Source organism: Hemitrygon akajei, chromosome 13 (genome assembly GCF_048418815.1).
Source record: "Hemitrygon akajei chromosome 13, sHemAka1.3, whole genome shotgun sequence".
In the NCBI taxonomy this organism is placed as follows: domain Eukaryota; kingdom Metazoa; phylum Chordata; class Chondrichthyes; order Myliobatiformes; family Dasyatidae; genus Hemitrygon; species Hemitrygon akajei.
Window position 1 is genome coordinate 41,061,548 of NC_133136.1, and position 17,990 is coordinate 41,079,537.

Here is a 17,990-nt window from a genome sequence, read left to right on the forward strand (position 1 = left end):
AAACACCCCTGTAAGGTTTTGATTTAGATAATAGATTTTAAATGACCTATCATGTGAAATTGATTTAGCTTGACCAAAAGGCAGCTACATATATGTCAAAGGAAATCCTAGGCACTGATGTAAATTTCTGCATTAACTCAACATGAAGCTCTCAGATACTGCCCTACAAAAGACGATTATTTAAATTTCCATAGGTATTCAGCATATTCCTGAAGAGCTAAGATTTTATTTAATCACACTAAAAACATTGAAAATTCGGTTAAAAGTATTGGCCCAAAGGTTAAATAAAACAATTACAAACTCTTCCCTCAATTTACTGATTAGATATCAAAACATTGTTAAGTCATCAAGTACACAACTGCTGGGGTTAAGATGTTACTTAAAATGCTCATGCCTAATAGCCTCTGAATTGGATATTTACTTCACCTTCTCACATCCCTCCCATGAAATTGAAGACACCACTGCCCCTAGGAGAAAATGTAACCCCTTAGACATTACTTGCTCAACTACATAGCTAAAAATTCTACTTACTACTATTCTGTAATTAAAGTCCAACAAAAGCAACCAGAAGTCGTCTTTTTTTTGGGAGTTGCAAAGTACAAAGAAAATCAAAAGCTACGCAGGTCCATTTTTTTTCTGAGCACCAAAAAGTACTCTGGTAGCTACTTTTCTTCGCCAATCTCTAATTAACCAATTAAATATATAATATACTAACACAATTTTGTTGAAACAGATTCGCTGACTCAATAAAGACAAAATGGAAGAAAAACTTACCAACAGTTCTTTAACAAATCAACTTTTTCTATCAGTAAAATTAACATTAATTGATGCAGTTAATGTATAAAAAGGACAAGTGGTATAACTACATTACATTTAAAAACAGCTACCCAGTGGGACATTCACCTAAATGGATACTCAATTTATTAAACAGATGTCAGTACTAACAATTAACTAAGTACTAAGTCAGTACTAACTAAGAATAAAGCTTTGCTCAAATGATGTAGTAGCTGGAGAAGCTATAGGGATTGAAATGAGATTTGTAAATGCTAACTCTGCATTTTTATACATCAGGTCAGACTTATAAACTGGATGTCTTTTATATCCGTCTGGACAAGCACAATGTTAAGATACAAATCTTGGTGACAAAGACTACTTGAAGAAACAGTATTGTGGGCAAGAAAGTCAAATGCTCTTTGCTATCTTAAATTGAAAACAAAAATATAAATATATCCATCCAATGCATTAAATATATAGTTCTGAAGAACGTTAAAAAGAAAGGTCTTCTACAACTGAACACGAACTGCTCTCATCAGTTAGTGAATTGAAAGAATAACAGTTGGCCATAATTGTTCATATTTCAAAATCATTAAGAAATAGTATGAAATTTACTGAGGTCTTATTTTCCTTGAGTAAATTATTTGGAGCGCTTTATTCAAAGCCAGGTTCCAAAAAGAATACAATAAATTATTTTTGATATAATATTCAATGAGAAAGAAAAACTTGGACAATTAGAATTTACAAAATAAAGTGGGTATCAATCAAAATATATTTTAAACGTGCAAAAAAATGAAATAAATTGAAGTTTGTCAAGTGTTAACGCAACAAAGACCGGAAAGATCTCAAATGACCAAGACTTTCCATTTGAGAACCAAAGTAGTAACCATATCATTTCTTGAACAAGTAAATAAAATTACAGTTGCCTCAAGTGACTGAATGTCACCATCAACAAAATGAATTGGCATAGACACAAGATCAGTACTCAAAAACCACCAGCACTCTAGAAATAAGTCTTACTGAATGGGTGCAAGAAAAAGCAATCTTTGAAATATCACAGAATCATGCACCATATATACAGATATTCTTATTTGTCAAGAATGCAACAATTAATAGGCCAAGAGGTTGGAACTGGAGGCCAAAAGCAGAAATGTAAGACAAGACACAATTTCACAATCTTGACCTCAAAACGCAAGACAGCATCTGGTTATATTTCCAAATGAAGAATCCTGAAATTGGTCCAGAGATAAGTAGAGAATATCTTAACTACATCAATCTCAAAAAAGAAACAGCAATAGACCAATATTAAAAATATGTTGAACATATCCAGAAAACAAAGCTGACATCCCACACACCTAAGGAAAAGACAGTATCCACTATAAAACTTGGTACAGAAAATGGGAATTTACAATGAAGTATAGATGGAGAGGGCTTTTCTAAGCTTGGAGTTAACAGCAAGTTAAACTAATTTTCTTTCCAAAGATGTTGTCTTACTTATTTCTTTCTCTTTCCAGCATTTTTCTGTTTAGAGGAGGGGAATACCGACAACTCCAATTGATCACAAAAAGTTCAAGGTAGAAAGATGAGTAGCTAAAATATCCCCGTTGTTCTGTAATAAAATAAAACCACATGCATACAAACATTTCTTGAATTCAAACAGTGTCATGTTTATGACTTTGGTTCCAAGTCATGAGAAACCCCAGAATTCTGAAGCCAGGGCTTTCTGGATGGGGTTAATGCTCTGATGTGATAAGCAGTTCTGACAAGTCAATAATTCAAATGTAGATAAATCTTAGTGTTGTTGGGTCACAGAGAAGCTGTCACCTTAGATGGTGTCGTAAGGCTAAAATGAACATTGCACTTTAATATCATTTCTTTGAATGCAAAATCTCAGAGGCTTCCTGTGTGTAATCAATCACATTGAAACAAAACATCAGCCAAGCTTCAAAAGAGCCCACAAAGGATAGATGCAGAAATAGCATCAGGTACAAAGATGTATTCAACAACCTTCTTTTCATCATGGAGAAAAGGTTTTTTTCTTGACTCTATCAGCAGCTGAGCAAGTACAAACACAGTGTAGTAATAGTGATAATACTGTCACAGATGCCTTCAAAGATAAAGATTAAGGAGAATGCAAGAATAAAATGTGGAAGTACCAACTAAAAATTCTTCACCCACTCTCATGCCAGGGGTTGAAATGGACTAACTTGGATATGTTAAGGACAAAAGACGTTAAGTCTGATTTAGGTAGTGCTCAAATATGGATGTAACTCTTCCAAATATCATCTGATTCATCTTCGAATGAAGTAATCCTTGGATAAGAACAGGAATCTGTATCGTTTGGGTCTCTGGACCTCATCTTAGCACAATAAATTGAAGAACCAATTACTTTGTTTTTGGACAGCAACACAATCAAATATCCACAGTTCCTGTTGTTTGTAAAGGAAAATTCTTGCCATCACTGGAGAATTTGTCAACAGCAGTTTGTGTTCTCAAACAGGATTCAGCGCAAATAATGAATGATGGCTGACCAACTGCTGCACATTCCGGAAGGAGTTTCCTACATCTTCCCTTCAAAAGAAAAGTTGTTGTGGCAAGTTTGAGGGAGAGGGGAGAAAAGAGTGGCAATAGTGAAAGATGGAAAGGGGTGGTGCGGGGAAAGGTTTGGTGGGAATAGAATGGTGCAAGAGTAAAAGAAGTGACATCCTGGCATCAAGTTTGCTTGGCACTACATTGGATTGACTCCTCATACAAGGCAGCGCCAATAAGTTGAGCCACAGCAGGAGTGGTGACCTTAGGAGGAACCATATTTCTTGGCACCTGTGGAGCAGGCTTATGGTGGGGGCCAACTTACCTGGCTCCCAGACCTGACTCCTGCAATGGACGCTTTTCTTGGAGATTTGCAGACTCTCCCGTCTGGTACAGGAGGAGACTTCCAAGCATATAGCGCACAATGCCAGGTTGTGCTTCAAGCATAATTTCAACAAACTGAAGTGGCCATCTGCCACAACGAAGTCGTCAATACATTTTGTGTAATGTGTAAAACCAGCAGACAACTTGCTTGAAGATCAATAATCCAAGCTGGAAAACAAGAGAACACAGAACTCAACCAAGTGAGAAAATAGTGCCAAGCGTTTACATGCTACAAAGGGGAAATGTTACAATGCATGAGACAAGGAAAGAAGCTCTAAAATGAATGAAGAAAGAAAATTGTGTTAGAAAAATGCTATTACACTTTAAAAGTTGACTTACTCCGAGAGAACGATGATCAGTATGCCCATTATCGTACTTTTTACCAAGAAACATGCAAAGAGTCATTTTGTTTAAAATGATTGCTGAAAGTAAAGATTTCCCTACGTTGACACCATCTTGAGCTTGGCAATAACTATAAAGCCATGCAAATAATTGTTTGCTTTTCCCCATGATAAACCTACAATTCATTCTTGGGGACAAAATTCCCAAAATCAGGTAAATATATACACAAGTGAAACAATAATGGTCTTTATAATAGTCACTGAAATGACAATATTTGTACATGGTCCCACACATCCACCAATAGTTCAGCTGAATATGGAAGAGACTAGATCGCCAAATGTTTTTTTTTTAATGTAGTTACTATCCCTAGGCTTATGAAATTTAACAAAATCACTTTGAGGTACAAAATATGTCTGTAATTAGGCAAAGTCTGTTTAGAAAAAAGATGAAGTTCAAAGTACTTTCACATAAAATACTTCATTGCATTCTTTAAAAAAGTATCTCAATTATAGCCCATTATGTCAAGGAACTGTACACACTGTTCTTGGTTTTCACATTTATAGCAAAAACAAGATTGTAATGCATACTTCAAAAAAACACTGCAGCTTTTAAAAAAAATACTTTCATGTACAAGAAACTGACATCTGGGTTGGAATATTTTTCTGTGAACTTCACATGCAATACCACCCAAACAAGGAAGATAAATGCTTTGTCAACAGATATATTTATTGTAGTGATGGGTCTTGTACGATCTAACAACATATCACACATTAAGCATATTCATTCACCAAATGCCATGAGAGAGGCCTTCAGGAAAGCTGCATTATGAAATACCAATCCAGTCAGTACGGAGTACACAGCCAAGGTTATGAATTAAGCATCAGATGATTTTGGAAGCTCTGTCCAGTTAATGGTAAAAATCCGAGTATATAAACAAAAAAAAAAAGTCCTTCCCCAACACAGAATTTCTACCTCCAATAAAAATATTGAAAACTACTTATTAAGCATTATTTTGTATTATAATCTACAAGATGACTTGTCAGTAATCCCATTTTACAGATGACAGTAATGGTGCTGAATGAGATCAAGTACAGTTACATGATTCAAAAACATATCTGCTAATATACATGTGCTGGTTTTGAAACAAAGATGAGCTGCAAGTATTGAACTATTTGTGATGCACTGATCTAATAACATGTAAGTCAGCTCCATGTTTTTTTTAAGTTGCTAATTGTACAACCTGTGAATGTAACTGGAGACCCAAAGTTTTTGATGATACTTTTGTTTTTAACCCATAACTTACATCTTAAATGTCGGGGAAATAAATCAGTTGTTTCATGAGAAGTTACAGATGGAGTCAAGTCATCAGCAGAAGACTGTGTTTCTTCATCATCACCTGAAAGTAAGTCTTTTGCTATCTCCTCCTGTTAAATCCAGATAAGAAAATATATTGGACAAAATCCAGCGTACACATTAAAAAACATTCTTCAGGCATACATGTATACATTGCAAAAAAGAGATGGAAATTATAAAGCTTGCCTTATCAAGAGTCATGTCAGGTAATTCATCAGCAAGTTCACTTGGAGAACTCCCTGGATTTTCATTTTCTAACACCGGAACAGGAGGATCATATCCATAGAGTACCAGCAAATCATCAAGTGGCATGTTGCTCTCCTGTTAAACAAAATTATTTATTCACTGTTCAATGACAGATAAGGAATCCCTAACAATTTAGAATTATCAGTATCATTCACATTTTATTAACTATTTTTAAAATAATTTAGTAAATTCCAAGCAAACTAGATTTAATAATACAAACTAGTTTTCAGAAATGAAAATCGCAAGATCTAATCTGCATTTCCATCCAAAAGTACTTCTATCATTCCCACATGCAGACAGAGAGTTTGGAATGTAATTTTAAGTGCAAGACAAAAATAAACATAAGTTTGGAACAAAAATCAAAAACAAAGGACATAAAACAGTCGCTTGGCAATAAAGATGAATTGTTAAGGCAATAATTTCATAATAATTGAAAATAGGTGATCCAGTATGAAGGATTCAAATCAGACCTTGCACATACTTAGGGAATATATTTCAGGAGGTTCTTCAAAACAAGCATGCATCTTTTGTTGGAAAACTAAGCAGTGAACCAAGCAACTAATGACTAGATGTAAAGTAAAATATAGCATTTTGACTGCACTTCAGTTAAGGGGATATTTAAGCTTCAATGTGATAAAGGACAGATAATTTCTTTAAAGATTGATGGAGAACAGATTTCATAACATTTAAAAATGATGAAGAAATGGCTGTGGAAAAATAGCCATTGTCCTGAACTGCATATGAGTTCTGCCTGAAAAGAGTAATCGGAAAGGCACATAAAAGTGCATCCCATATAATTCTGATAGATGCAGCATAATTGCTATTCTTACTAGGCCTGGTGATTTTTAAAAAAAATATAAGTTTTATATCAAGATGTGAATATCACTGACAGGAAGGTAATAAGCTGGCTCCTCTTACCCCCAAATATCCTTCATAAAGCTCTCCAATCTTTTTGTAGAAGATACTGCACATAATATTGGGTAAGGAACAGCCAGATTTAGACTCAGCACTGAAGGATCTGTAAAGTACTTTTAAGATCAGATAGCACAGGACTTAAAGGAAAACTTGTTAGTGGAAATGTTCCTGCGTGTCTGTTTCCCCCACCTTCCGTGGTGGTACAAAAGTTTGGGGAAAATATTGCTGTAAATAGCTTAAGAAATTTGCTTACATTGTCAGTGATTCACACCGAAACCTTGGGGCAACACCTGTGTATAAGGAGAGTACGGTAGGAGGTGAGTCAGTTGGTGGACAGTGTGGCACCCAAGCAGGCCAGTTGGTCCTGGATTGAATTGTTTGTGAACGAAAGGCTCTGGGGAGTCAGGAAGCAAGTTATTTGCTCAGGATGCCCACTCTTGTTATTTGCTCACTCTTGTAGCCACACCAAACTTGGAGGGCAGGGGACTAGAAAAAAAATGTCACTGAACATTTTGGGTAGATTTTTATTGGCTAACAAATTGAATTGTCTCTCATCAGCATATGCCTGAACAACATTCAGATGTCACGGCATGCAGGCATGATTAGTGATGACTGCAAATGGAATTGAACACGGTGCAATCATTAGCAAACTGCCTCATTCCTCACTCACAAAGGTCACTGATGAAGCAGCTGATAGTACTCAGCCCCAGTGATTGCACTAGGAAACTGACCTCATTAAAAACACATACACAACCATCATATTCTATGCAAGGTAGAACTCTTGACTAATGGTGAGATATCCCTTTAAAATCTCTTGACTTTAGTATTACTAGGAATCTTAATGATAGTCAAATACAGTGTCTAAGTTATGAGTAGTCAGTCACATCATATCCATCGCTTGGGTCCATGTTTGAATCATGGATGTAGCAAGGCTGGAGCTAGGAACTTCAGGCAAAACCCAAAATGAACATTAAAGAGTAAATTATTGGCACGTAGCATCGCTTGCTAACTTTGTTGATAACAACTTTTGTCTTTGCTGGTAATTATCAGAATTGTATTTCTTCTGCATTTCTTTGACAGGGTGCATCTCAACAATTTTATGCATTCTAAATTAGATGTTAATATCATAACTATGCTTAAAAAGCTTGCTAAAGGCAAGTTAATCCTGGAATCCATATTTCAGTTCTGTATCTGGGATGCTAGTTAGTTCCAGAGCCTTTACTGTATCCAGGGATCTCAGCCTTTTTTTCTCCTAAGTGAATCAAAATGGCTGAAAACCGATTATCTATGATGCCAAATTCTTAGGGGAAAGCTAATTTGGGGGCTCTACTCAGAACATTCCATTGAAGATGACTGCAAATGCATCATTATTGTTTCTGCTATTCATGCTGGGTCTCACTAACAGCAAGGATGGGGACCTTTCGGAGCCTCCTCTTCCTGTTATTTCTTGCATTCATGATGTGAGACAGGATTACAGAGCTTTGATTTTATCTGTTAATTGTGCAATCACTTACGTTTTCTATATTCCAAGCTGCTTTTGCTGTTTAGAATACAACTAGTACTATATCACAAGTTCACTAATATTGCATCTCATTTTTAAGCAAATTTAATGCTGCCCCCAAACATTTTTCTACATTTCTCACATAAAGTTTGGACCTCTGGTTTGATGGTTATACATGGACATGACAGACAATGAAGCAAAAAGACTGTTATGGAATGAAATTCTCTAGCCAACTGCACACAGTATCTATCTCATGAGAAGTACTCCAGGGTATTTGGCTTCATGCATATTTTTAGATAGAATTTTAATGCAATAATCTCAGATTTTACAGGATAAAACTTGCCCGAAGTTTAGTTCTCATATTTGACAGAAATTTTAAATTTAGTTATTGTCATTGTTGAGAACCAACTGCAACTCACACAAAATGCTGGAGGAATATAGCAGGTCAGGCAGCATCCATGGAAGGGAATATATAGTTGACATTTTGGGCCAAGAGCCTTCATCAGTCCTGAAACTTCAAATGTTTATTCACTTCCATAGATGCTCCCTGACCTGCTTAGTTCCTCTACCATGTTGTGTGTGTTGCTCTGGATTTCCAGCATCTACAGAATCTCATGTTTACAGTTTGTTGAATGACTTATTTTTTCACTTTGAACATTGAAATTAACATAAAAAGTCAATTTGGTTTTCCCTTTTTCCTAATTCCCTGTTCATAATCCATGTAATTTCACATTGCCCAAAAGATTAAACTGAAGGCTTGGGCCAAACCTCTTAGCCAAAAGCTTGAACTTCCAGCAATACATTGGAAAAAATCAACATAGTTTGACTGGCTTTGATATTTTTTCCCTGCTTTCAAGAGTGCATACAGACTCCATTTATATGGCTAATATTCCCACCGTCTAGTAGAAAGGTTAAAAGAAAAAGTTCCATAACAACATTGGTTTGTATCTGCTAAAAATATATATTTTATCCAATAACAGTAGTAATTATGACCATGGATATCAGCTGTTCTTACCTAGACTAGAAAAAGCAAATTCAGACACAGCACCAACATTACCAGCTCTCTTATCAAAGCATTCAATTCATAAGGATAGAAAATAAATGCCATAGTCACATCCCATTAATACATAAAAATTCCTGGTAATGTCCCTTTTGATGTATACAGACAAGAATAGGAAAACATTTTTCTTTAATGGGTATACACTCTGTACAGAATACGTTGACTTAGCTTTTCCTCTTCTATTCTAGCATGTTACAATTTTTTAGTGCAAGGTGAAAGAAACATGTTACTTTAAAAACTCCATTTATGAACCCTACCACCAGCTATTCTTAAACAGAGTAATAATTCATGATCATGGAAGATAGTCCTACATTACAAATCTTTACATTATTTTTACTCTATAAAGACTATTGATGAATTTTGTGACAAAGCAGCACCATTTCAGTTTCAAACAATTCAAATGTCAAGTTATTTACTGTTTAAAAAAATAGATACCCTTTCCAAATCTTCAATTTCTGATGTGAAATTCTTCCCTCCCTCTAACATTTCCTCTTCTTCAAGTGTTCGCTCATCATCGTAATCATGCACTAGCATTTCTGCTGTAGGGTCGAAATCATGATCCTCAGACGATAATGAGCCAACTATAAAGTAAAAACAATGAAATGAGTGTATACTAAATCTGTGATATATCTTATATTGTGTTCTGGCAAATCAATCACTTCACAAACTGCTTATACTAGGTATCAGTATAAGTTTAAATGATTTGATTTAGATGACTCCAGATAGGATTTCTTTTGTCCAAGACTAAATTGGCTAATTCAAAAGATTTGGTTATTTAATACGAAGATTCAAAATCAGAATTCCTCTACAAAGTACTCAATTCAATTCAAAGTAATTTAAATAAAACATAGGACAGATCATAAACAAACATTAAAAGCAGCCAAATTAAGTTGTTGAATGGGAGGATAATGAAAAAAGCACCAGCAACAGAGCTTGATAAGTCTCACAATGGTTCCTAGTCACTGCTACAACACAACAGACTAAATGGCTCTGACAGCGTATGACTGCATGATCCCAAGAACCCCTTCTCCATTGGACCAGCTTTTTGCCAGAAAACGAGAGCATTGTACTGAGCAACTAAAAAAATCAAATCATTTGTTTTTGGTAGCTCACTGCCATTTTCATAAAACAGTGTATTGAGACTTTCATCAGTTAATACCAAACATAGCGCTAAGTCTAATAACTGCAGTCTAATCTGGTTCACGAGTTTTAATTTCTATTGGTATCACTAAATACAAGTCACAAAATGAAGTACATTTAAACATTTAAAATACATTCATCCCAAGTAGAGGAGCATCAATTATGGGATCTTGAAATGACATTAGCAAATGGAAGTGCAAGAAATCTGAAATATTAAACCAGTTTTCAGTTGACAATTCCTTCAGAACTTATGACTTCCAAACAAATGGCTTTTCATTTCTCACCAGAAGCTGTAATTCCACAATCATCCATATTTCCTGTACAGGAGATCCCACAATCAAAAAAAAAATAGAAAAATGACGGTCAGATTAGCTTTCTCCGCTAAAAAAACCTGCATTGTTAGTTACCATATACAAAGATGAGAGGATGATCACAGCACAAAAATGAAAAGTAATTTCAACAATGAAGTAGATGCATTTTAGAAAGTTTGAAAGATAGTAGATAACCTTGAAATAAAATGAAAATATGAACTAGTTTCAAAAGCTGAAAACTCCAAAACCGGAGCATGGGATAAATTATGCTTTCTATGAAGCTGACCAGCACATTCCAAGAAACAACAAAAAGAGAATTAAGATAGCAAACCTATTCCACCTCCCCCAGGGGTTCAAGTCAGTAAAAGTCATAAATTATGGAAGGAAATAATTCCCCTGTACACTTCGATTAGCAGCTCAAAACAAAGAGTTTTGGTCAAAAATAACGCGATAACCCTTTTTCATAAATGCATGTTTAGTTTACAAGAGTATATTTAGCCACTCAAAAAGGAGGAGAAATCTTAATCTACTGTCAACCTGAATATCACCACCTTTGAAGCTGATTCAGCACCAGGACAGAGATGGAGATTTGGTAATAACAGGATATTTCACATAATGAGCAAGTTTCAATTTTCTTTCCTGTGTCTATTATCCCAAATGTGCGTGCATGCTAGCAACGTAAAGATTTCTAAAATCAGCCAAAATAGAAAGACATATGTCCCACTAATGACAACATAGCTGCAAAGTAAATATTTGGCAGGAAAACCCAAAAACAAGATTCCATGACTTTTGTATGACTGAAATCCATTTCAAGCTTAGGAAACATGTAACCGGGCTCATTAGGTAGCACATGATCGGAAGTGTTTTTACCCAGGAAAGCATTCTAATCAAATTTGAATATACACATTAAAAAAAATCTATACACAAGTTTGTATATAGATTCCAAGCCAAAAATCTACAATAAATTTACATCTTTGCACAAAAACTGAATTTCCATTTATACATACACTTTCTCTACTTTTAAGCAGAACAGTACAAATTCTTTGAATATTTAATAGAAACTACTTTTGAAATGAGAGATATGTGGACACACCGTTATAGCGCCAAGGTGTTGATCAACAGACTTCTGTTGGCTGACATTATTTTAACAAATTTCACTGTTAGCACTATAGCATTTTGCTTTTGATTTATATTAGTTAACATAAAAAGAGGAAAATAACCGTACCTAACACTATATTATGCTCAATTTATTCCAATAAAAATACCCACATTAACTCAAATGGATATGCACCAAAGTATTAGCAGATGCAATTCAAAACTGAAAAACTTGTATCCTAACCAGTGATAAAAGCTTGAGCAATAGTGACAAACCTATTACCATAATCTCCAGTGTATCCTCAGGCACTATGAAGTGAAATTAATAATTCAAATTAAATAATCTCATAATAAACCTAACAAGAGCATCACTTGCCTCAACTTCTTGTGAATTAACTTAGCATGTCTTCTGGTTCCTCTCTCATTCGTTGAACAGTATCTTAAATGTTTCAGATTTGTAAGAGACAATCATCAGTATATATGCTGATTAAATGCCACAGCCAAGAAATTTAATAAAATACTTAAGTTTCTTTGCCTGAAAGAGAGGTCGCCATTGTTATACCATAATTTCAGATTTTAAATATTAACACTTTTGTTCTAACACTTAACCCAATATTTGGGTTGTAATTATGTTAGATTTTAAGACAGTTTGACATCAACTGAATTAATGTAAGGTAACAAAATGCCTGCGAGTTTATGGATTAAAATGAAGTTTCAAATGTTAAAGCAAGGACTGCATGTTTTCCAGAATTCATCATACAACAAAAAGTAGGTTAATAAAAGTTGAATAATTTGATGAAATCTATTTGTTCTAGTTGTTGCAAAGGACATCTACAAATAGAATAAAAATTACCACTCAAAAAACACCATACCAAAAAGAAGATCATTTAAATGATTAAATGCATCCTCTTTAAATACATATATTTGTGTTGCATGCTTATGTTAACTGCAGGGTGGAGCCACTAATATTATACATTTTTTTCTTTAAAACGAATCTTAAAAATTAGACTACAAAGGGTCACACTCAAAAGTAAAGTAGATCAGCACATACCTGGACTCGAACTTCCATAGGAAGCCTAAAACAAAATATTTCAAAATGCAAGGATTAACATAATATTCACATCTTGTGCATAAAATACATCGCACACTGAACACCGGGGCCAAAGCTTTCTATTCACATCTTGGGGATTGGGCAAAAGGGATGCTACTTTGCAGAAGTACTCTTCTGCTCAAGTTTCTACTCAAACTTACTTGCACATCTGCAAACAAAACATGTTCATAACCCATGCAATTATGTAGTGTTTTGGAACACAGCTTGAAAATATGTATATTCACTAAAAATATTTATAGTAATGGCTTTCTCATTTCATTACAGCAGCAAAAAAAATTGTTAACACCAATAATAAGGAATACAATCTGATTTAAAATAACTAGAAGTTACTTTGAAGATCTAATAGAACCATTTACCAATTGCATTGATGTAAATTAATAAAATTCCTCTTCAAAAACCAGGTACACAAAGCTTTGAAAATGTCTTAACAATAAATTCCAATCATCACCATGCTCTATTTTGCATGTGGAGCACACCTCAACATATTTCTCTATTAAAACTGTTTTCTCTATAACAGCTATGTAATCTCCATCCATTCTTTTGGAATAATTTCTGTTTCTCCCTTGCCATTGACATTTTATAATTTCTTCCACTCTCAATCGTTATATTAAAAGGAATCATGGAGAATCAATTTGGATTAAATTCTTCAATCCTTGAACTGGTTTGGTAGATTTGGTGCAGGTCATGAAGGAAACAGTCTGGCAGAAATCTAACCAGAATTTTATTCTCATCATTTGTTGATCAGAGTTGAATATGTCCTGATATATTCTTTTTCCTCTGTAGCCATTAGACAAAAGCACCTAGCACTCCAGAATAACTAAGGGATTTCTGATTAAAAAATCTCTGCTTAGCTTTGGTTTTAAATTATCATCCCCTACCAGCTTTTAAATTGACACATCTTTGCAGAAGAAAGTACAACATTTCCCTGCTTACAATTTAGTTGAAATTTGTGTTTCCAAAGTAAAATACTCTAAATGCTGAAAATCTGAAGCAAAAGCAAATGCTGGAACTACTGAGCAAATCAGGCAGTCACCTCTGGATAGAGGACCAGAAATGAGACATCAACAAAATTAAACAGATTGCTTTTCCCTTCTCTCACCAATGCTACCTGACCTGTCATTTGCAGTATTTTGTTTTTAATTTTTAGTAAATTTTGCATAGAAACATATAAACATAGAAAACCTACAGCACAATACAGGCACTTCAGTCCACAAAGTTGAACCGAACATATCCCTACCTTAGAAATTACTAGGCTTACCTATAGCCCTCTATTTTACTAAGCTCCATGTACCTATCTAAAAGCCTCTTAAAAAACCCTATTGTATCCACCTCCACCATCGTTGCCAGCAGCCCATTCCACGCACTCACCATTCTGAGTTAAAAACTTACCCTGATACCTCCTCTGTGCCTACTCCCCATCACCTTAAACCTGTGTCCTCTTATGGCAACCATTTCAGCTCTGGGAAAAAGCCTCTGACTATCCACACGATCAATACCTCTCATCATCTTGTACACCTCTATCAGGTCACCTCTCATCCTCCGTCGCTCCAAGAAGAAAAGGCCAAGTTCACTCAACCTATTCTCATAAGGCATGCTCCCCAATTCAGGCAACATTCTTTTAAATCTGCTCTGCACCCTTTCTATAATTTGAGGTGACCAGAACTGAGCACAGTACTTCAAATGGGGTTTGACCAGGGTCCTATATAGCTGCAAGATTACCTCTCGGCTCCTAAATTCAATTCCACAATTGATGAAGGCCAATACACCATATTCTTAACCACAGAGTCAACTTGCGCAGCTGCTTTGAGCATCCTATGGACTCGGACCCCAAGATCCCTCTGATCCGCCACACTGCCAAGAGTCTTACACTTATAAAATTACCTGCTGGTTGATTACTAACTTTTTCCTGCTGGTGTCTCCAGTTCAATGAAATGCCATTTCCATGGAACATTAAGTTTGTCTTCTGACTTACTCAGTATTTTGGCTATTTTCTTCTTTCCATTACAGATGAACAGCTTTTGTCTCAATCTCTCAGGCTAATGCTCTTCTAGCAATTTTGCTCATTCCCAGTTCTCTCATCTCACTCCTGATCACCTGCCACTGACTATTGCCATTTGCTATCCAGCTGCTGTATTCCCTCGTTAGTTTTGCTTTTCTCCCATGTATCAGCAAAGGCTCTCATCCCACTTCCACATGGCCCCTAACCATAAAGATCGAATTTTGACCATCTCCATTTCCACTTTACCAGTTTCTTTGGAGTTCCTGTCCCTTCACATCCTTTTTGGTCAGCTCCTCTCAGGTTCTCCAAAGATCTTTCACTTCTTCTCCCTTTTTCTAGAGACATCACCAACTTTCTCTTATGCCATTTCTTGAGGAATTTTGCTGTATCTCCCCCACATTTTCATTCTGATTCTCATGAACACAATTCAAAACAATGCCATATACCACATGCAGGTCAAGTTCTCATAAATTATCTATTCTCTAAATGTAAGCTTTTTATTTGACATTTCCTAGTAGATGATCCCAGTAAGATTCAAGCCATCATTTTCAATCTCCACCACCATCTCCATCTCCCGCTCCACAAGATTAAAGTAGAGCATTGATGAGCATGGCATCTGATTTGATCCCATGAACTTATCGCCCCATATTTGATCCATCACAAGATTATCTGACTCCAGTTTGCTTCAGAAGATCTGCTGTTGAGCCCTTAACTGTACTTCTGGAATCCACAACCATGACTGTTTCAGTGCTCCACAGATAAGTCTTTCTTTGCTGTTCTTCAAGAACTCATTCTACACTTGCGTGTAAACTTAAAAATCACACCAAGTCCAATTCAGCTATTCTCCCTGTACTCATTGACATAGACTTAAATCCTTGACAACCAATGCCTTCACTTTTAATTTTCCTAATCTGACGTTCAAATTCTTCTATGGTAGAGTCTGTGTCCTCATCTTCAGCTTATTTTCCTAATTTTTTTGAGCCTCTTAAAAACGTCCCAAGATATTTGAGCTCCTCCAAATCTATCCACTAGCAGGCTGAGTCATTAGTACTAAGAAATGAAATTCTCTCCCTGTCTTTCAGGCGGTTTAAAGATACTTTATCCTGGTCTTACATTTTCTATCCAATATGACCCCATCATTTCCCCCTTCCTCATTTTCTCTTTCTCCCCTTTCTACAGTTCTATTTCCTATCCTCAGTACCTTTTCTTCATGGTTTGTTTTCCCCTCCATCCCTTCATTACTCCTTCCCCCCTTCTCTGACTTTACTACTTACACCTTACTTCTCCTAACTTACTCTTCCACAATTTATCAGCTTCCACTATTGGCAATATTCGTTATACTTACTCCCTCCTTGACCACAGCTGGTCAACTGATTTGAAGGGGTTGCAACATCTGTCCTTTCACTTCCTCGCTCACCACAATCTAGAGATCTGAAGTGAGACAGAGGTTCAGCTGCACCTCTTCCAACTTGATCCACTGCTCACAACATAGCCTCTACTACGCTAGAGAATCCAAGCATAGAAGAGACAATGGTTTGTGGAAAATCTGCAGTTTACAGCAGTCACATCAAGCTTCAGTAGCATTTCACTTTAACTCGCCCTCCAAATCCTACACTGTGATGTCCGACTTTAGCCCTCTACATCATTACAGAGAGACCAAATATAAATTGGAACAACTCATATTCAGCTGAGGTAACTTACAACCCAACAGTATGGTATGAACAATTTCATGCAACACACACAACCCTGTCCATCTAGGTCTTTTCTCCTTTAATTTATCGCATCTTTCCCATCCACCCCCCCCCCCACCCCCGTTCCATCAGCCCATCATTCCACTCATCACCCACCGACTTCTGCCCACCCTTCCCTTGTACGACTATATACTGGCAATCTTTCCTCCAAGACCTGATTCAGACTCTTTACATACACCTTCACGGTTTTGTTTGAACCACTGTTCTTCCAGAATTGTTTTTGCCCCCTCTCTGTCTAACCCCTTTTCCCGGTCAACCCTTGTCCATGCTTTTTATCAACTCCCCTTTCCTCTGCTTGATGCAATTCTATCTATGCTACTCTTTCCCTATCTCTCCCTACCTCGTTTCCTTCCAGATCCACTTTCCTCCTTGCCCCTTTTCTCATTATGTCCATTCCTCTTACTCTTCTCCCAACGATTTATTTTTGCCATCTAGTCTTAAAAGGTCCCCTAAGTTCTGCTTTGGATTTATTTTCTCTCCCTCACCCTTCTCACTCCTTTACTTCTGCGCCCCGCCCGTTTTTTCTAACCTGCTCTGCATCTTCTGCCCGTTCGCACCCCTCTCTCTGGCCAGGATCCGCTGCGCTGCTTTTAACCGCTATCTAAAAGTTATTCGGCCCGAGCCTCCGCCGGCTGAGGCTACTCCTCCTCCAGCCGCTAACCCAGGGAACTGCGAAACGGCGTCTCGCAACCACTCCAGCTTCTTCCTAAACAACTCCGCCTCCTCGCCACCGGCCGCGGGCTGATGGACTGCGCCGGCCGAAGAATCTCAACGGGCCTGTCGCGGCGCCCGGCTTCGACATCACCCGCCCGTCCCTGCCCGGAGGCCAGCGGGCCAACCCCCCACATCCCTCGTACCCTTCTCCCCCTCCCCAGCCCACCACAGCTACCCCGGTCCCTCCGTCTACCGGAGCGGCGCCCCAGTAGCCGGGCAGCGGCCGCCGCCTCCCTCTAACGCGGGAGCGGGGAGATGGCGGGAGCGAGGGGGTGTCTGCCGGTGCCGCGGCTGCTCGGCTGGCCCGCAGTGCCGGTCCGAGCCAGCGGTCGGGTCCGCCGTCTCCTTACCTCCGCCATGTTGTTACCTCTCCCGGAGAGCGAGCTGGCCAGCCCGAGACCCGGATGGAGCAGAAGGAGCTCTGCAACATTTGTTACCATTGGTGGAGCTGCCGACAAAATGTCATTTCAACTTTACCGCTCTGCTCTGCTCCCCTCTCCCGTCCCGACACCAGCATCCCCTCTCCACCCAGCATCTCATTTCCTCCCCGTTGCCCAGCCACTTACTCCCAGGAAGTTTCTTTTTTTTAAAAAAAAATTAACGTTGCGTGCAGACGGAATGTGCGAAACATTTAAAAAGTATTTTTTTGAAAAAAAAACGAAAACAAAACCCACAGTCTTCTTGTCCGTTCGTTCGCTGAGCAAAGTGATCGCACTTAGTTGCCTTCTTCTCGATCCGATAGTGATAATGTCATTTTTGTTTTGT

At 37.3% G+C, this 17,990-nt stretch overlaps 1 protein-coding gene across 4 annotated transcripts in view; it reads right to left on the reverse strand.

Annotated features, from left to right (window-relative positions):
• Positions 1–17,677, reverse strand: part of LOC140737806 (mesoderm induction early response protein 3-like) — a 50,274-nt gene extending 32,597 nt beyond the window's left edge. The window contains exons 1-6 of one of the 4 annotated variants that reach the window (XM_073064466.1): positions 17,576–17,639; positions 12,702–12,726; positions 12,027–12,089; positions 9,540–9,685; positions 5,569–5,703; positions 5,333–5,453 (exon numbers count right to left, since the gene is read on the reverse strand). In XM_073064466.1, coding sequence (XP_072920567.1) covers positions 5,333–5,453; positions 5,569–5,703; positions 9,540–9,638 — 355 coding nt within the window. In that variant the 5' untranslated portion in view covers positions 9,639–9,685; positions 12,027–12,089; positions 12,702–12,726; positions 17,576–17,639. The other 3 variants (XM_073064467.1, XM_073064464.1, XM_073064465.1) reach the window with 3 other exon arrangements.
• Between the last annotated feature and the right edge of the window lie 313 nt (positions 17,678–17,990).